This window comes from Neopsephotus bourkii, unplaced genomic scaffold (genome assembly GCF_033783945.1).
Source record: "Neopsephotus bourkii isolate Nb327-2 ecotype Australia unplaced genomic scaffold, CSIRO-AGI_Nbou_v1 NB_1080, whole genome shotgun sequence".
Classification (NCBI taxonomy): domain Eukaryota; kingdom Metazoa; phylum Chordata; class Aves; order Psittaciformes; family Psittacidae; genus Neopsephotus; species Neopsephotus bourkii.
Genome location: NW_026901568.1, coordinates 700752 through 721919, shown reverse-complemented (window position 1 = coordinate 721919; position 21168 = coordinate 700752). Strand labels below are relative to the sequence as shown.

At 44.5% G+C, this 21168-nt stretch overlaps 1 protein-coding gene across 3 annotated transcripts in view; it reads right to left on the bottom strand.

Moving 5' to 3' along the window:
- Positions 1 to 19856, bottom strand: part of MITF (melanocyte inducing transcription factor) — a 98387-nt gene extending 78531 nt beyond the window's left edge. For 2 of the 3 annotated variants that reach the window (XM_061362079.1, XM_061362080.1), the window contains exon 1: positions 19533 to 19706. In XM_061362079.1, the coding sequence (XP_061218063.1) occupies positions 19533 to 19636 (104 nt within the window). In that variant the 5' untranslated portion in view covers positions 19637 to 19706. Of the gene's footprint in view, positions 1 to 19532; positions 19707 to 19732 lie in introns of those variants that run through there. The other variant, XM_061362077.1, reaches the window with a different exon arrangement.
- Positions 19857 to 21168: the final 1312 nt, after the last annotated feature.

Genomic DNA, 21168 nt, shown 5'->3' with positions numbered 1-21168 from the left:
CCCTTGTCTCTAACCCAAAAAGCTTTTTCATGGAAAAGAGGGCAGCAGCACGAGCAGGTATTCAGACTGTTGGCACACCTTACTGGAATCTCTTGCCTAAAATCCAGCCATTAACATATGGAGGAATTGGAGTAAGCGCTTCTATTTTTATTACACACCATCTTTTCCAAGTTATTTTCCCTGTATTACAAGGTATTTGGCAAAACACACAGAAAATCATGAATTAGGAGCAAGACACACAGAACAGACCCTAGCCTTCAGTGTGATGGTACCTTCCTCTCTACAGAATCCTTGTTCAGGTTGTGTGTTGCACAGTACAATAATTCATGTAATTACATTTGAGACTTCTCTGTTCTTTGGAAAAAGGAGTTCTTGTATAGCACTATCAGGCAGCTCTTATACAAGGACAGCCTGGAAAGTCAGGAGACATATCTGCAGGTTCTGTGTAAGACCAAAAGCCTCAGTAAAGCCCATATTTTTCTGTTTTCATGACAAAAGGTTTTGTCACTTCTCCACAGACACTGCCTCCTCGGCACGTCACATAGTAATTGAGATGCTACACCTGCCCGAGGCTCTACTACCATGAATCTCTGGGCCACCATGAACCACTACCAGCTATCCAAGGAGACAAGGCTGGGATCTGGAGCCACAGATGCTTGACAATAGCTGCAAGCTAATCACCAACAACACCACATTTCAACAGCGTCTGCTCAGAGCTTTCTCCTGTTTACAACAGAAGGTGCTCAGAGGTGCCTCCAATTGTACCTGCTCTATGATCCACCTTGTCTGTCTCAAGACCTCTTCCCTGGGCAGCATGCCGACAACAGCGAGGCAGTGGGTGCGCTCGGACTCCTTCCCATCACATTGACAGCTCTGCCTCATTGTTTTCCCCTGTAGCCATCTGCTTCTTGTATCTTATTCTCAGACTGCTGATCTGCTGTGAAGCAGCCCACCACCTTCCTTCGTGCTCACACAGCATCTACCGGCAGCATGGGATGCTAGGTCCCAAGCAGGGATCCTAAGCATTATAGTAGAGTAAGTCATAACATGGAGAACAAAAGCTGTTTAGAGAGGACTTTGTTGTTGGAGCTTCCCAGATATACCACTGGCAAAATAACATCACATTTCATAATAATTTCCCTGACGTGTGCCAGGGGAGCCCTCTTCAACCATCACAGCTCCAAGGTACTCTGTATCAAAGTCCTAGGTCTCTATACAAAGCTGCCGAGGAAGAACAAGGTTTATATTCTGATTAATTGTTCAAGAGGAAAATATGGGCTCTGACATAATGTAACAGCTATTTTGGCACAACTTTTGAGGAGCATGAGTAAGCAGCCTCTCCTAATTGATGTGCAGATCCTGGAGTGGGAAGTAACTGCATAATAGCTTCATGTTGTCTTCTGAAAGTTAACACAGATGTGAACCCTGTCAAACTAGTCCACAGTTACCAGCAGTGGCTACACACTGGAAGAATTTAATCCCATTTCACCCATTATCTACATTTTCTGTCTCCCATGGAAAACGGATTAACACACTCGGACATTACAGCTGAAGTTAACACAAGTGATTCCAGGTCTCAGTGGTGGCCAATCAAAACACCTTGGCTTAAAAACTTACCATTCAGCAGCTAAGCAGTGAGAGCAGCCACGTGTGCTGTTAGACCACAGCCCATGTATGCTAAAACAGCTTAGCTTTGTCTACAGTCAAAGAGGCTAGCATTAACCTGCATTACATCACATTTGCTATGAACCAGGACTTTGCACACAGATAACCACTGCAGGATAGCTGACACCAGTAAATTATTACACAGAATTAGCTAAGCTATGCTTGAGCCGTAAGGTGATGAGCTCAGTGAGCCATATTTGGGATGTGGCTCCTATGGTGTAAGCATAAAGCTCAAGAGTGCTGGCAGGTTACCAGACCACTGGCATTACTGCTCATTCATTTAAGAGATTCGGTATGTCAAGAATCAGTCATATAAAGCCATCAAACTGGACTCACTAGTAAAGATGTCACTGGCTGTAAGCATGGTACTTGTCACACTTTCTACTGGAATGCTGTTTGTAAGACAGCAAAATTCAGCTGCAGACAGAAAACCAACCACAGGTCAGCAACCACACAACTCACACATTACTTTTACCATGTTTTTATTAGGTCTGCAGCATGATTTCATGCTACATCTAATATTCAGCATAACTGCAAAGCTGCTACAGAAGGAGTCCTGCCTTCCCACAGTCTGGTTCCCAACCCTGCCCTGGCTTGAGCCTTGTGCTATGGCCACACAGTTACAAGTCAGTTCAGCGAGCCGATACATGTGTGGTCCTTTCCCACTGACTCAGCGAGATAAACCAACCCTCCCTGCAGCCATTTAGCAGCCAGCTCCTTCCCTGGGTGCAGGACTGGGGCTCAAGGCAGAGATGGGCACAGCTGTACCTTGCAGCAACAGCCCAAACCCCACCCCACACAGTGCATAGTCCCTCTGCTGGCATTCAGAAGATGAACTTTTACCCCACATTACAGCCTTGGAACTACAGGAGTGAAGTAATCGGTTAGAGGTTGTTTTTCCCCTTAAATCACTCCAATGATAGAAAAAGCCTTTGATTACATATATCTAAGCTATAGAGGTGGCTGGGCGAACACTGAGCCTCCTGCATCTTCACCTCTGAAGTCTACTGTAGTAGACAATACCAGAGAACTGGTAGAAGTGCACTTTAACATTAGAATGCACGTCACAGGGCAAAAGCATGACAGTACTGCTCTGCAAATGCCTTTGTCATGTTCTGAATGTTCTGAATCGGTGCTTTTACATAGTCCCTGATTCCCAGACTGAAAAAGATGCCTAAACAACACTTTGTGCATGCAATGTTCAGTAGAAAAGCTGAAAGCTGACCCTTACCCTGCAGCCACACAAAACCCCTGGGCAGCAGAAACTGGTGCACTTTTCTGGCCTTTTTGAAGGCCTGTGCCTTCTGCCCAAAGGCACATCAGCCCGTATGAATTGATGTAATGCTAGCAATCAGTCCAGTTCTGAAACTCATAGGACTCAGCAGCTGACACGTACTCCATTCATACATGCAATAAGCCTGACAATTCCTGGGGAAAATTAAACCTATTTCCCCTCGCATAGCAGCTCCGCTCTTACAGATGGGAGCAGCAGTACACAACTATATGTCAATGACAAAAAGTTCTCTTGCCAGAAAAGCTGGGGACTACTTTTCTTTGTAACAGTAATAGCTGTGGTAGGATGTAAAAGAGGGGCACGAAGAAGCATTAAGAAAGCTACCAAAGATATCACAATGGCCAGGCCAAGTTTTGTGAAGCAATTCTGCTGCCTATAGATGTAATTCTCTTTCCACTCACCATCCTTCTGTGCCTCTCCAATAAATTCAGCAGAACATGCTGGAGTTTGAGTCTTCAGCTACAACAGACAAGGGGATCTCAACTATTAGTTCTTATCACTGCGATGAACCCAGGGTCCCTCTATCTTTATATACTTTTCTCACAGCCTCTCTAAACATCTCACAGCTTCTGCTGCACTGTCACAAACTATGTCCAGATTTCAGAAGAAGCTGCACAATAAACCTAAGTGCAATAAAAATTCCATGTGCAACAACAGAAATCCAAACTCCATTACTAATTTCCAGAACATTCCTTAACTGAGCAAATGCAGAGGTGAGGCAGTACCTTCAAAATGCTTTTCACACAGAACACCCTGTAAACTGCATATAATCTAATTTCTGCACTACCCCGTTCCAGTCTCTCATTACTGAGTATCTTTCATGTTTTAATTCACATGACATTAGATTTGCTGCACTAAACAAGCACCTTCTGAACTCCAGAATAAAATGGAGGTTAATTACTAAACCAGATTTTTAAGTGAGAGTGAAACTCTATTAATGCCTAAAGCAATGCTAGGCTTGACAACTTAATTGAAGTTAAGCACTGCAGAGTTGAACTGCCCCAACAGCTTTATTCAAGCAGCAGCTCTTACAGTGAGACCTCCCAGGGTCCCACATTTTACCCAGAGAACAGAGAACAGGGCTTCTCCTGCTCCTGAACCCACAGTGAGATAATCCAGTGGCACTTCAAAACGGGCCTTTGCAAGCAGATGTACAGACCTCTTTCCCCAACCTGCTTCTCCTCATTTGCCCTGTACATACCACTTAGTGGAGGCAAAGAAAAGCAATGGGGCAAAAAGAACTCCCACTGCACGCACTACAGGTAGAGGCAAGTCTTACCAACATTCAGCACTCACATGGTATTAATTTTGTCACTGAGGCACCTAGCAGCTAACTAAGCCTTACCTGCCTGGAAGGGCAGGTATTGCTGCATGCTGTTTATCCTCCAAAGTCACTCATTTACATGAGAAAAGCCCTAAAGGACTGCACAAATGCAGACACAGTCCCCATCTATAACCTTAAAGTAAGAAGGACCATTGAGTCTACTGCATCTCAGGTTTGTTTGGAACTTCTAGATGGCAATAAGCAATCAAGTCTCTTTCCCAAAAAGTGCTATTCCAGGAAAGCACCCTTAACTTTCTGCCTCTTTCTCAATAGTTACGGGAAATGCAGAAGGAGCAAAGTCTGGAGCAGTAAACATAGTTTATTTTCTATTCTTGATGTTCTGTTATTGCCTGTCAACTCCAGTTATTGAAACATGTCAGAGATTGATAGTACAGAGAAACAAATGCAGCCTCAGAAAATACAAACTGAAGACTGTGCAGCACGTGTTCATTTCTATGTCTGACACCAAGTAAATCAAATAAGACAGCTATGGCATGACATAGCACTGGACTCTTACTTGCTATTGACAGTGTCATTAAAGATTTGTATTTAACTGCTTTATTTTACCCTGGAAGGCACCTCTGAATTAAACTTTTACAGTAAATCCAGTGAGCATTTTTTTTATACTAAATAACACATTCTCTAAAATCTCCAGTTTGCTGGACCTTAAGGCTACCAGAAGCAACCTGCAGAAAACTGATGTTTCCAGGTAGCTGCACAATGCAGGACAGCCAAGGCAAGATCAGTCCCGACTGAAGCTTTGATACTCAACTCCATGTGACACTTCTTTAATATAGCTTGGCAGAGTGTGTTGTATGCTGTCGTGATGAGCAGAGGCCCAGCTGCGGGTTACAAAAAGGCACTTTGCGCAAGCACACTGAGGAACAGATTCTAGAATTATCCCAGAGCATGAAATGGCCAAAGTTCATGTTTACTGTTTTAGAAGTAATTTTGACTTCAGTGTGTGAATTCGTAGCAGGCAAGTTAGTGCTGGTGCATCAAAGAACTGGAATATTTTAGTCAACAGCCTTGTGGAATTATTATGCATGTTAAACAGTCCAGATAACATCACAAGCAATGAGCATCTGTCAAATGCTTTGCACAACCACCACCAAGGTATGGTTTTGCCGCACTGGACGCAACCTCTGCACTGATGCTGAAGTGCTTATTTAGTGTAATGTTATGCTGTGGGTTGCTTTGCATCCATCTACAACAAGGAATGACAGAGCAGAACACAGTTTGTGTCAAACAAGGTTAAATCAAGATGAAGAAAACCTGGCAGCTTTGAGCCAAGACTAAAAAAGACACAGAAGTTCTGCCGATCAGGTCTTTACCTATGCCTGTACCATCAACTGCTTTTGGGACAAATTAGAACAGTTTAGATACAGACATTCCTGGCCTTACTTAGAAAAGCAAAGCTGAAGGAGTGCAACTTAGGGAGAATGTGTGGAGCCTCCAGCATACTCCATCTGCTGCGCACTGTGATAGGCAAGTCAAAACAGCAGTTTAGGTATGAGTTATGTACAGTTCAGAAAAACCCCACACCAACCAAACAAAACCCACACTTCTGCTGTGAAGCTCATCAAAACTGGAAGAGGTTACCAAGAGAGGCTGCAATGTCTCTGTCTTTGGAGATACTCAAAACCCATTGAGACATGGCTCTGAGCAATCTACTCAACATGACGAGCAATGGAGCTGGATGAGATGATCTCCAGAGGCATCCCCTCACTCTCTGATTTTATACAGCCACTGGGAAAAACTTAAGACTGCTGGAAACAACCCTATCCCAAATTTTCAGAACCAATCCACATGACACCTTATATCAGACTAACACCACTGTGGCTGGCTTTGAGAACAGCCTACCAAAAAACCCTACCACCCCAAAAGAAGACTATGTAAGCCAACGCTATCATCAGGGCATCAAAAAATAAATGGGCAGTTAAGCCCTTTGTGGAAAAAGATGAAAAGAAAACTTCCTGATATAGCTCTTCCTCTGTTAGAGAAACCACACTGAAGTTCTGTTCATTCTGCACCTCGCATTGAAAAGATTATGCATTTCTCTTCTCACTGGGATTTTTTACTTTTTCAAGTAGTATTTCAACAAAAGCAGAATAAATTAAAGTCACAGTGTCAGGCTCAAAAGTACATCAGATTTAGCAGCCTGTCATATGCTGAACACTCTTTTCCCAGTCCAACAACGTATTCAAACCATACGCTGAAACTCAAGCAGAAATAGATGAGCAGCACAGTTCATGTGCTTATGGTTTCCTGGAGCACTCCCGTATTCGTTACAGCCTTAGGGCTGCAACAAGTTTAAACCTGCCAGCGCAAAATCCATTGAATTATTTAGGATTCTGAAATAAAAAATACATGGAAGTGTTTTGCTGAATGAAGGCTTGCTTGATCAAGGGAGGTCTTTAAACATACGCTTAACTTCAGCTGGCATTTAAGTCTGATCTCTTTCAAAGAAGCCTCGGCACGGAAGCTAGATGCTTTCTTTAGCTTGCAGCTCCCACTATGCCAGAGATTCAAAATATATTAGGGAAAAAAAAAAATCAGCTTATGGCATGCATTTCCTCAGGAAGAATGCTTATGGAATACACTACATATCATTTTGATATTCCAATTAATTTTACAACTTCAAACAAGCCCAAGTTGTTTCTAAAATTCCAGGTCATAAACCAGCACATAGGTAACTCCCTGAATTTTAACTCAGATTCTCATCTTCATCTAACAGGATGCCAGCAAACAGAAAAGAGCCTGTTATCAAAAACTTTGATGAAATTCAGTTAAATCCTCCAGATAGTTTTCATTCCACAGAAAACACTAAACCAGCACTTTGCAAGGCATAGCTTTTTCTAAATACACAAAATGAAGAGAAAACAATAAACATGTAGAAAGTGCAAATGCTGAGCCTGTTATATTTTTGTTCCAGCAGAAATGCAACACGATTCATACAATCTTGCAGTTCTAGAGCATCAGTCTTTCTGTTGCCAGGGTGCTCTGTAAGTGCCACCAAATAAAGCACACACAGTTTCTAGTGCAACCAAGCAAAGCACAGTTTCTAATGCAACCGCTTGTTTTTACCTATGCTACATACAGAAAGGAGGAACTGCATTTCCACCACACAGCCGCCATTCCCTACGGCACTACAAGAAGCCAAACAGCACCTACTGAACAACCTATGTACTTTGGATGACTGCAAGCAGCCAAATTTAGCATTTCTCCAAAGCACAGTCTGATCCTGTAGCTCTTAAATACAGGGGAAGCTGTCTTAGAATAAATAGTGATTACAGAATTGGAATATCAAGAGCTGTGAAAGTCCTTGCCACAAAATAGAAACCCACTGAAAAAAGACAAGGACAGATACTGCGATTTTCTGTGCTGTGCTATTTAATGAACCTCAGTGGAAGTGTATTAAATTACAGATGGGAAACACACACGTCAGATAATTGTGTGACAACATTCAAATCCACCACCAGCAGAATCAGAAAACTGATCAGAAAGATCAGCAAGCGATGAGCCACAGAAAAACCTCTCTGCAGTTACAGATAGATATTCATTGCTTTTACATGGCATCCCACTAACACATTTCATAGCAACGGGGCAGGAGTTATCAGATAGCAGGGGATGAGACTGGTAGCCATACAAACCAGTCCCGTCCTCCAGCTCATAGCACATCTCAAAAACAATAGGAGAAAACAGGCAAGTGAGCAAACCCAGTACCTAACTAAGGAGAAGCTGCAAGAACTTGCTACTTTAGATCATTAATATGTGTTTTCCTGTAGTGCTGCCGGTTTTCCATATCAGCCAACCAGGATGGCAGAGCAGAGCATCACCACGATCTGCTGAACACCGCACCATGATAGCATGGTCCTAGGAAAGCAAGACCTGTCCTTTTCCAGGTGGCTCTTGTGCCTACCTAAAGCAGTTTCAATGTCCAGGCTGTCCAGAAGCTCTGAGCATGAAAATGGTGGGATTATCAGCTGAGACTGTAACCACATCAGAAAGAGGTGCTCCAGGTCACAGCTCACCATGAGAGCCAACTTTTTTCACCATTAAGCTGGTACACAGCCAACACTTGGCACAGCAGAACAGCATTCAGGAACACAGTATCATTGGACCTGTTCCTCTGCAGGTCTATTTATAGTTTCAAGTGGAACACAAAAGGCCAAATGGTCAACAGTTTCAGAGAAAAAATCCTTAAAGATCCCACCTGAGACCCACGAACACCCTTCCCTAGATTGTGCAAGAGATCACTGCGGACCCAAAGGAGGGAAACCCTGTCCTATGGAGATAAAGTACTCCAGCACAACTCCTACAAGCACCTTCATTAGAAAGGCTAAGTGAAGGATACTTAATTGTCTCCTCCACAACTCCTTTGGAAGGATGTTAATTACTGCCTCATCAGAGGGATCTCTCACAGCAGGCAGGATGCTGCAGTAAAGGTAGGGTAGCCAATTCCTTTGCGAAACATCAGAAAGACTGCACGACCCTCCCCAGCCCTGCAAACATGCAGCACGAGGCCACTTGCAGCCAGCCTTCCTTTCCTTACAGGGGCAGCTCCAACACCTTTAAGACCCTCTTCACAGGCAGATCCATTTCACGCTTTTCATTACTTGACACAATTGAGAAACAAAGTCCTTGCTGGCATCTTCAGAGCTAACAGCTCTTACAGCATAGCTTGCTACAGTAAGTATCAAAAGCTGTATTAGCTGGGAACCAAATTATCACCTGCAGAACAGTTTTGCAATTAGACTGAAACTGTAAATTGTGCAACAAGTTTGTGATAGAGACATAACCTTGTTTTATCTCCTGCCTTACTCTACTCCTTCTTAACTCACTTCTACACAGACTTCTCTTGATGTACCAGGAATGATTGATTTCACATTCCTAAAAACTTACATACTCTTCAGAAATATGTATACTTGTCTTCGCTCTGAATATTCACCTTTGACCAACAACTTCCTCACCAATGTATACAACTCAGAGAGGTCCTTTGGCCATCAGTACCAGAGAGCCCATTCCTTCTTCTGACTTCACTGTCTGCCTGCAACCGTTCAGGAATCTCTGGTTCCCATAACCCTAAAGACTTTTTCCCTTTACCCAGCAGTCTATGCCCCAGATATCACTGCTCATATGCAAGTCCCCATGTTTCATGCTGTGACCTCTATTACAGAGATTTGGGTGACTACTTTTTAGAAGAAGGTGTTTCTGAAAATTGTGTAATTTCTGAGCACATTTTCCTTGCCTCCTGGTAGAACTGTTTCACTTTGTGCAAATAACTACTTCCTGGAGCAGGTGAATGCTCACTCCCTTGTGTTACACCAAGCCACTCCTGCCCACACCTGTTCAATGAAAACTACACAAGACAAAACAGACCAGCTCCTGCAAAAGAGACACCTCAAAACCCCATGGTTTATTGTTTTGGGCAGTCCAAAGCATGGTGGACTTGTTCCATCCCACATTTTGAGTCACAGGCAGGACAGGAACTCAAAACTTGTGTGTCCCGAGTGGATAAAGCTGGAGTAGGGGGATGTGGTACTACCTGCTCTTCCTCATCTCCGTAAGAGCAGACCTGTCTCTGGCACATCACTCTCAGAAGCATTTAGCAACAGCTCACCTAGACCAGACAACAAAATCTTCAAGGGACAGCGTTCAATACCAGCCTCCTACACCCATCACTGCCTGACTCAGGCCATCCCTCACTCCACATGCCAGTTTTCACAAGCCTTCTTTGAAGCCACCTTTTCCCCATGTGTTCTGTAGGGAACCTTCACACATACCTCATGGCTGGGTTTGTTTTTTTAATTCCACTAGGCAGCAGAACACATAGAACTGAGATGATGCAATGCTAAACCAAAGTTCCCCTTACGAATATAGCCCTAGGTGCCCAACAGGATGTGACAGGTGGACAGGCAGGCGAGCTGAGCAGGAGGATGAAGTCATGAAATGAGCAGTTGCATGGCGTACTACTAATCTTAAATTCCAAACTCATTATGCACAAGCCTAACAAACAAAGGGGCAGCTTAACAGATTTACAATGTGCCTCCTCCGAGGGTGGAATAATTATTTATCAGATGGCAACCTTCATGTTACAACAGCAATAAATACATAAATGATCCCAGCAACTCTTCTGAGACATGCCTATGTCTTCACTAGACAGACTTGACATCTGGGACGTGCCTTCAGCCTGGCTGGGCTTGGGTAGAATTGTAAATACTTGATTTAAATAAAATAAAGCTTGCTAGACTGAGCAGAAACCCAAACACAGGAGTTAATGGCATCCCAGGGGATTCACTGCAAGAGCCCCACGCCTCCCTGAACTCCTCCCAGCTTCCAATGAGCAGCCCATAAAAGTTTGTTTCCCTTTGCTCATCTGTAAGATAATTCACTCATGTATGTGTGCAAACCTCTATCATTCCAACTTCATTCTCCCAGGTTGCAACTCCTACTTATTCAAGCTGAACACCACAAGCATTATAAAAAGGGTCTGTACCTCTGTATTCCCAGTTTGGCTTTACAGCTGCATATTACCATGCAGGGACACGTCCAGAAAAAGCATTTCCAAAGTCAGTCATATTTTATACAAACACTCTCCTTCTTTATTTAGTAAAACCCAAAGAATCTTGAAATAGTAAATGTGTACAAAATGTGCTCAGCCAGGCTTTCCCACTCGTATCTCAATGATCCTTTTCCATCTCTACAGTACTATTCCAACTTCCAAGTTTAAAGCTTAAGAAGCACAACCCCTCTTTGCCCATATTCAACATCTCTTGCCATCTGACAGATTCCAAAGCCTGCTCCCATCTTCTCAGCCTGAAAGAGTTCCCATCAGTTTTAGTTCTCTTCCAAGTTTCCTAGCTAGCTAGCTGTTTCTCCTGCAGAAAGGATCACAGTAACTCCTATTTTCTCTATGTTTACATGTTACAACAGGATGGCTGGCAGGAAGATTAATAACAATCATCGTTCCTGTCTCCATTCTCTGAAGTATCCTTTATCTGGTGCATTCCAGTTGTTCCCAATTCTCCTTGTTACTTTTCTGTGGCCCCCTGAACCCAACGCCCCTGCCCTACTGGGTTTCTACCATTCATACAGCAGTTTGTGCGTGGTCACAAACTGCAAAGACAAGAAACGGTGTCTCAGCATCCTAGGGCACAAGCAAGTTTTGACAATAACAGTATCTATTATTGTCATGATGCTTTCAGCACATTAAATGTGGCAAGCTTCCAGTGCCTCAATATCCCAACATCTTTTGATGGAAAGATGGAAGTTTAGGGTACCTGAAAAGATGTTGATCACCGTTTTCACAATGTAGAGTCCTTTTTTCCCAGAATTCATCACAAAAATTCTTTAATGTACCAGCAGGCCAAACCAGGCACATAATCCTTGCATATGTGCCAAGCAAAGCTCACCTTTGTAGGCCTGAAAAGACACAAACCTTCCTCCTACTCCCTGCAACTTGCATGGTCTCTTCCCAAGCAGTCTCATGAGACAATCTAAGAAAACCAGACCCCCAGCCATACCAGCCTCAGGTGGGCTTACACCCATTTTGTGTCAAAAGAACAGCATGAACAGATGTGCAACGTACCTGTGAAACAAGGTCACTGGGGTTTTTGGAGCATTTAAGAAGGATGAATCCAGTTCTTCCAAGAGACGGGAACTGCCACATCGTCTCAAATGTGGCTTTCCCTTAGCTGAAATATCCCTATGAAATAGCGACTGCAGGATTGATCTCCAGGTGCCTTACACCGCACCTGTAGGGTTCTAGAGTAAAAAGGTCTGAAAAAGAGGTGCTTGGTCTTGATGCTCATTTCTCCAAGTGACACAGAATTCATGAACTCTACACCTGCGAATGCGTGCCTGCCTGCATTGTAAAGGAATAATCTTCATGGGAACTGATTTGAAAAAAAACTTGTTTACTGTTACAGGCTTTTAATTACAACATTAAAATACTAGCCCAAACCCTACATTAAACTTGCATTCTGTTTTACATAGCAGTATACGTAACAATCATCACAGCAAGCAGCTCTGTTGGCTCATGCTGGAAGAAGTAATTATATATCACAGCAACACATTTTTGCCCTTCAACCTGCCAGTCCAGTCCACACAGCAGCTGTGAGCAGCAGGTCAGTGGAGGGGGGCCTACAGAAGGTTTCTAAAGTGTTTTTTCCACTGAAGAAAGAAATAAAGCTATAAACCACCAGACCCTGGCTTGCATGCTTGGCAGAAAGCTGCTAACACAAACATTACAGCAGCCCTTGCAGCAGCGATGTTACCAGAAAAAATGAGCTTGATCCAAAGGCACTATTAGTGGCTAAAGTATCAGTTAGCAGTTGTATTGCAAGCCTTCCTTATGAAATTTCACAGGTTCTGTACTTGTCACAGTGATACCCACACCATCCTCTTTCACTTGGACACTCCTGTGTTCTCTTGAAACATTTTCAGGCAAAGCCCACAGACTCTGGTGACTAGGGCCTATGCAAGTCACATGCTGAAATGGGACAGAGCCCCTTCAGAAGGCACCCCAAAATTGCTAGTGCCCCTCCACCACAAGCATATCTGACACTGAAAACCACATGTAACTCCTGCTGGAGGACAGGCTGACCTGTCTCAGGCTATATTACAGTCTTTGGTTCCAGTAAACACTGAAGTATTTCAATCTTGACACTGAAAGAGGCATCAGCTATTTTACAGCTGTTGCCGATAAAGCAGTAGCATTGTTGTATTATAAATATGCAATAGTATTCCTTTTCCTGTGCTGTTTTTTCCCCCATTAGGAAATAAAGTGTAAAACCATATGCAAGCCAGTAATTGTCCTGTTACTGTTTAGCTGCTGGGATTATTAATAAAAGTAAGTAAACAAAATAACCACAGTTCTAATATGATATGATAGCAATGCAATGGTTAACTGTCCAGCACAAACTGCCACGCCATGCTGCTTGATCATGTTGTCTTTGTTCCAGCAAAAAAGACAGCGAATTTTACCAAACAAAAATGTTATAACCAATGTATTTCAAAAACTTTTTGAATCTAAAATAGAACAAGACAGACAATAATGGCCAAGAGCCTGACCAGCGTAATGGAAGTTGGACTCTCATTTTGCTCCCAATACTAAAACCAGCAGCTCATTCTCGGAAGACAATGAAAAGCCAGCACACAATTTCATTATTTAGCTGAAATTTAAACAGAAAATTACTCCTTCTGTCTCATTTGAAAGTCTTGAAGCATGTTGCTTTGGAAAGCAAACAGAAATAGGAGGACAGTATAGTAAATGTCAGAACAGGCTTCTCCTGTATCCTTATTTTTGCAGCTGTACAGATTTCTTCCCATTAAACCTTTCATCATAGAACGTGGTAAGGGGCTGGATTTGTTTATAAAATAACACATCTGCAAGTCTTTTCTGTTCTAATTTCCCAGTTTTCTTCTAGATCCTGACCAAACCGTAGAGCAGGAATTAGTCACATTGCCTACCACCATGCTGGGAAGGGCCTCCGATACATCACCCTACGTGCTAAATAAAAACATACACAGCGCAGAATAAGCTCTACAATGACTTGCTAATGACAACTGGAAGGTTCACAGCAGCCCCAAACATTCTGGTCCGGAGGCTTTTGAAATTACCTCCACTGCACACAGGGAAATGAGCAGTACCCCAGCCATTCATCAGCAGAGCTGCACTGGGTCATTTCCAGTGATTTCAAAGGCAGAAGAATGTATTGATTCAAATTATCACCTGCATCCTGTATATCGATTGTAGCCAGCTAGTGGAGCTTCCTGCTCACCAGAAAGGTACATGGATTCATCTCATGCAGAGTGCATATATACTTACACACAGCTAACAGTCAGCAGCCCAATAAATCAAAAGAAAATACATGTGCATGCTAAAAGGTGCACAGTCAGGCAGTCAGCTCAGCCTCAAAGTACCTGTGCACTCTCTGGCCAGCTTGGCAGCTGAACAAAATCCTCCTGAGGAAAGCAAGCTGGGGAAGCAAAAAGGTGACGTTCAATAGCTCGTATCAAAGCAAATGCCGAACTGAATTTCATGGGCTATTTCTGTTTCCTTGCTAAATAGCAAAGGCCTACTGCAAATAACAAGAGCAAGTTTCACAAAAGAGAAAAGGTCAACAGAGATCTCTCACTGTGGAAAATGCTCTGCTACAGACACGGAGCAGCACCAGCTCCCAGTGTAAAGAAATACCACTTATTGTCTCCACATGTTTATACAACAGACACTCCAACTGCAGCCTTGCCTTTTCAGTCTGTTTTCAAAAATAAAGTAGTACAAAAAGATGTGGCGAGGGTTTCCTTCACAGGGAGGCGAATTTGAGGTGCTGAATAAACATGGGATTATTGACTCACTCACAAAAATGTTACCGGAGAGATTTCAAAGAGACATACTTTTGGCTTAGCTCTACTCCCACTGACGTCAGTTAAGACTTTTACCATTGACTTTAGTTAGTGCAAGCCTACGTATCACTTTAAACTCTGCTATTATTACCTTTTAGTTTCAAGTATGTGATGTTCCTCTGTAACAGACGGAAAAATATTTCAGGAACTTTTTAAATCTGTTCCTCCAAGACACATTTTTATATTTTATTTTTTTTTTAAACACACTGAGACACGGTTTCTGGATGCAAGCACATGTGACCTGTTCTAAATAAAGGATATTTTCCACTTCTTGCACAACTGGAACAGATATAAGCAGTAGCTTGAACAAACTGCATTGCAGAACCCAACCAGAATATAAAACACTTGAATAAGATCCATAAATAGCAGGAATACGAAAAGACTACCTCCAATACGGCACAAACTCAACGTTAAGCCTAATGTAATCAAGTTCAAATTCAATCACGCTGCAAAGTTCATTTACAAAATTAAATCTGATCATCTGCAGACTAAGGCACTTTACAAAAAGTCCTCTCTGGCTCCAGAGTAAGTACATGTTTCAGAAATGTGTGCCTCGAGTGAAATTCGTATTTCCTCAAATGCTGTGTATTAAAAGGGACATTTTAACTAAATCAAGACTTCAGTGTTTAGCACATCATCATCAGAATGGGAAAAAGGGGGGAGGGGGATGAAGTGCTTTACAGAGGATCTTACCTATATAGATACGAGATACTAGCTGATATAAGTAAAATATTGAAGGTTTACGTATAAGAAAAAGCATTTTGACACCAGGCAGTATGAGAATTTTATAAAAATATCACTGCTTTAATAATAACAAACTCTACATCTCAATGCTATTACTCATAAAGCAAGAATAAGCTTCCTCAAAAAAACAACTATCATGCAACTTAAAAGCACTTCCCGGTATTTTTTTCCACTAAAAATACTTCAGCAACAGCATCATTCAGGTGCTTTTTAACCAGTCTGAAAATAAGCAAGCTGGGAAAGGGCAATGGAAAATAGCACAAATACCAGTAATTAACCTGCAAGTACATGGTTTTATTAAGAGTAAGGCAGTAAATTACAACAACTGACAACAATTTGCTGGCTCTTCCTAGGTGATGCACCCATCCAAATGGACACACATTACAGTGAACCACAAAATACAGAAAAGCCACTGAATATACAATTTCTTCTCTGCATTTGGCACACCTGAGTTAGTTCAGATTGCCCTGCACAAAGGCAGACTGTAAAGTCTTTACTTCCAGGTACCAGTTTGATATCCAAAACATCGCTTTAGTAAGTCAAGTGATGCAAAGAATTTACATGAGCAGTAAATGAATGTAAGTTAAGCCTACAGCACCCTGATGACTGTGTGTAGACATGTCAGGATCTTTGTTTTCTTTGGTAACAACTGATTATTTTCTTGAACTGATTATTTCACTGTGCACTGCTTGTACCAGGAAAGAAAACTTATTTACTTGTTCATTACACAAACACATACAATACTTAAGTGTATGTACTTATAAATTAAGACTATTACCCTTCAGGAGTATGGCAAGAGAGGAATGAAGCATGAATGTGAGGAAAAAAAAAATAAATCTCATTGTCTTCCTGGCTAGTCATAAAGTCCAGTTTCCTCCCACAGTGAAAAGTGATTCTGGAGAAACCAAAGCAACCAAAACATCTTCTCAGTTTTCAAAGACATTCAACCACAGCAGATTCCGGAGAACCCTTAAATGTAGCTAGGGCTTAGCACAAGAAGCTAACTTCTCATGAGTCTGAAGGGTTTAGAAACTATGGTTGGAACTGATGTATTGCAGCCCCATGTATTCTCTCCATCCCTTGTGATTAAAGTTTTTTGCTGGGCTTACATTTTTCCCTGGCCTCTAGCACTCAATTGTGGCTTGGCCTAAGTCAGTATAATATTTACTGCAAAAAGGCTTTATTACTGTACCCCTTGTGGCTTTCGATTGCAGACTTGAATTATGAAATATGGATGGAGTAACTGTGAGGGCACACTGGAGAGCAGGAATCTTTAACTGAATGTAACACATTGGAAAACCAGCAACCTGGAAGGAAGTAAATAGAGTTTTACTGAGTGAAGAACAGCACTAGCAACAGGGTTTGGCTAAATCAGGAAAGAAGAAGTTTATTCTTGGTTCAGAGCACTGCCATTCTTCTGTATTTCTGAGCTAGGTGGCTTTTTCCAGGTATTCACAATTTCAGCTTCTATGAGTAAGCCAAGGACGCTTCTCACCTCTCATGGTTAAAAAAGAAGAGAGACAGTCCTGAACGTTGCTAGGAAATCAGCAGTTCTCACCAGGGGAAAAAGCAAGACTGCTACTTAGACTTGCCTCTTAACACAGGTATTGCCTCTGTTTTGCTTGCTCCCCAGGCACCTTTCCAGAGCAAGGCTGCAGAGCAGACAGTAAGAAAGCAATTCCCATGGCCACAGTCCCATCGCTACACCATGCTGACCTGGTGTTATTCCACTGACTGCTGTGCAATTACTACTGATTTACATCCACAGGAGAAAGCAGCAGTGATGCTGAATACCCTTGATAATCATCAGTCAAACTGGTTTCAGGCCTCAGGAAAGCTGAAGGACTACAGAAGCCCTTTTAAGATTACAATCTGCACATCATGAAGCAAACAGGTTTGTGAGCAACTTTTGCCTCCTGTTATCATCAAGCTTTATCGACCTGGCTCCAAGGACAGGTTTATAGGGACCTGGCAGGGGCCCCTGGCTCCTTTGCTGCTTCTTCACCCACAAGACCAGGAAGACAACTGGGACTCTACCTCAGGGTGAAAGCTGTATGTGAGCTGGGCAGGCTCCACACTGAGGTTAACATGTCATTCTGCTACCTGCCAGAAAAACCATGGGTTGTTATTCCACCCTCAGGGCTCCCTCTTCTTGTATGTATGGGTATGCATGGAGGGGCACAAGGCAGACTGGGGCAACTTGTCACTTCTAACAAACAAGCCCTCCTGGAAAAATCAGAGCAGATATTGGCCTGAGGAACACCAGAAAGCCAGGATGACTGACACGGGGGTCCCTTTAAACCCAAACAGCGGGCAGTGCTAGCTCCGTACAAGTACCGCATAAGACCATACTGTAGCAATTCAGTCCAGGAATGTTTGAAGTGACAACACTTAAAAGATAAATAATCCAGTGCTTCATTACAGACTATCTTTATTCATTTTCCTCCCAAAGGAAGTGAACAACACAGGGATACATTTGGGTCCCAAAGCATCAAGTCACAGGAATTAAAAGGAGTTGGAACACCTGTGCAAGGTCAAATGCAGACAGGCTATCTATGCTCCATACCCACACCAGCTGAAGGCATTGACAATCTGCAGAATAGACAACCATAAAGGGACAACTCCTGAACACTAGTTAGAACCTGTAGCTGATGTAGCTACCTGATAACAGTGCACTTGTCATGATCTACTCCACAACTGCTGTACTCCACTGGCAATACAGGCACTGAACCCAAAGCCTCGTGGGTCTCCCAGCAGCCTCCACCACAGCTGGAACCCACCACTGCAGATGAACGGATCTTCTCCATGCTGCCCCCTCTCCGCACATTAGCATGGCTCCCAGCTTGAAGCATTATCCACCTGGCTAATGGCAACTTCCCTGCACAACCTTCTGGCAACACTGGTTCAGCTGGCTGGCCTGTCAGGCTGTGAAAGGCTGCATGTCACCATCACTATGTGCACCATTTTGCAGCATTACCAAAGGTTCAGCGGGAAGTAGGGATGCTGTGAAGAGAAGCCACAGGAGGTGGCCCCAGATGTAACAGTGACAGAATTTTTAACATCTGGTAGTCAAAGACTTTCAGTGTTTCTGAAACATTTGGAACATGAGCAAAAATTCATTTATTTACTTTGAAGTGTGTCTGACCAGCGAGTGGTACAGTCTAAGCTCATTCTAGCACAAATGTTTTTAAATATTTACCTTTCCATTCATTTTTTTAATACATGCACAGATGTACAAAGAACATTGTTTAAAACTAAAAACCATGAACATAAAGGCAGGCTGACAGCAGACTCAATTACAAACACGCTACACCTGCAGCAATGACCTTACACGCAGGTGGGTACTGCCGAGGGGAGCGTTGTGATGAAATGGAGGGCTTGTTTCTGCCTGAGCACTTTGAATGAAAAACCAGAGGGAAAAGCGCACCACTGCTGACAAGGCAGGTACTCAAGGTGCAGGACAGCGTTTGCTTTCTTCTTCCAGAACCAAGACGGAAAGCAAGCACCTTTCCCTCCGAAAGGGAGAGAAACACTCACTGCCTCCCTTCGCTTTACAGACCATATCTACGCGGCGCAGCCGCTCTAGATAAGAATAAAGGGTTTTTCCCACAGCAAAAAACACTTCAGCAAGAGACACACGTACCTAGGCAAAAGTTTCCAGCCCCCAAACGCCTGCGCGCACCAACCCCACTCTCAAAGTCGGAACAAACCTCCCCAAACCTCCTCACACGCCGTAAGACCTTGCAACAACTTTGCAGCGCCGCGCTGACCCCACCCGAGCGCCGCCGCACCTGCCGGGGGTGGAGGGGAAGCCGCTCACCGGGGACAGGTACTGCCGGCGCCTTGTTCCCCCCACCCGCCTCGGGCGGACCCCAGGGCGGCTGGGGCTGCCCTGGCGCGACGGCGAGGCCCCGCACGGCCAACAATGCCCTTTACATAACGCCGGCCCGGCCCGCCTCCCGCCCGACAACGCCGCTATTATGGCAGGAAGAACTAAATGGCCGCCCCTCAGCGCCGGGGCGGAGAGGGGGGGATCTCGTCGTTCACCGACGGCCCGCCGCGGCTCAGGGGCACGGCGTCCTCCGCCCGTCCCACCTGCTCTTGAGGGGCTGGCTCTTGAGCTCGTAGTAGGTCTTGGGCTCCTCGTGGAACTCCTCGCCCACCTCGAAGTCCGGCACGATCCCCGACTCCGCCTGCATCGTCGTCGCCGCCGCTGCGAGAGGGAGAGACGGGAGGTGACTGCCGCGCCGCGCCGAGCCGAGCCCAGCCGAGCCGAGCCGCCCGCTCCTGCACACACACACACAGCGCCGCCGCCCGCCCCGCCTGGGACTTGTAGTCCGCCCGGGGGCCGGCCCGGCTGCCTCCGCCCGCTGCGTACTACAACTCCCGCCGGGCCACGCCGGGCAGGGGAGGGGAGGGTAAGGGAAGGAAGGGCCGGGGAGGGGAGGGCCGGGCCCGGCGCTGTCAGCCGGGAGCACCCGGCCCGGCCGCCACCTGCGCCCCCTCCCTTCCCTCAGCCACCGCGGCGGTGACGTCACGCCGCTCTGACGTCACGTCGCCCTGACGTCACGGTGACGTCACGCCCCCGGCTGCACAGGTGTTGGGGTCTCTTCATCCAGCGAGGGGAGCTGGACCCACAGAGGGGTTTTCAATCACCCCACTGGAACAGTCTGCCAAACGGGCCCCTCGGTGGGTGTCCAGCAGTGTTCTGCACAGCAGCACTCGTTAACTCGCCTTGTTGCGAGCTCACATCAAGCAAAGGAGGATCTACAGTCCATGCAAAACAGGACATTTAAGGCAATTTATTTTGATAGGCTTTAGCATCCCAGGACTGCTTGCACTTCTCAGCGTGAGAATTTATATCTCCAAGAAGCTTCCTTCAGGACTTTATGGGCCTTTATAAATAGGCAAAAGCTCATAAACGTTGCAAAGAAAGGTGCAATGAAACACTGGAGAGCCAGCTGGGTTTCAATGACTTGCAGCAGAAATTGTTTAATACTGCCTCATGCTCCAGATTGGCTCCTGGCAGGATTAGGATGTACAAGAGCAGATAATCTTTGAACACAGTGTTAGGAAGAGCTCTGCCACACTCCATCATCCCTGCAGCAGGTGCCAGGTCCTGGGGAAACCTAAAGCAGGAGTCACAGGGGGATTTGGGTGGTGTTGGCACCAGACACATCCTGTGCCTGCAAGAGGGTAAATTTAGATTAGACCTAAGGCAGAAGTTCTTCCCTGTGAGGGTGATGAGGCGCTGGCACAGGGTGCCCAGGAAAGCTGTGGCTGCCCCATCCCTGTCAGTGCTCAAGGCCAGGTTGGACACAGGGGCTTGGAGCAACCTCATCTGGTGGAAGGTGTCCCTGCCCGTGTCAAGGGGTTGGAACTGGAGGAGCTTTAAGGTCCTTTCCAACCCAAAACATTCCACGATTCTGTGAAAACCAAGAATTTCAGTTTGGTTTATAAATTTAGATCCCAGATTATCCTGCAGCTGCCAAACTCCAAGCAATGATTTAATAGCAAGAGTAATTACTTTAATGAATCAGATACAACAAATTGGATAAGGCCCTGAAGAATGTTCTTTTGAGCCCACATTGGCAGATGGCTGGGGTAGCTCGACAGAGGAGTAGGCTTGCTAACAGTGCTTGCTTTGGGGAGAAAAAAAAAACAACCAATAAACAAACAATTAAAAACAACTTAGAGAAAAACCCCTCTTCTAAGCTGCATTTACAGCCTT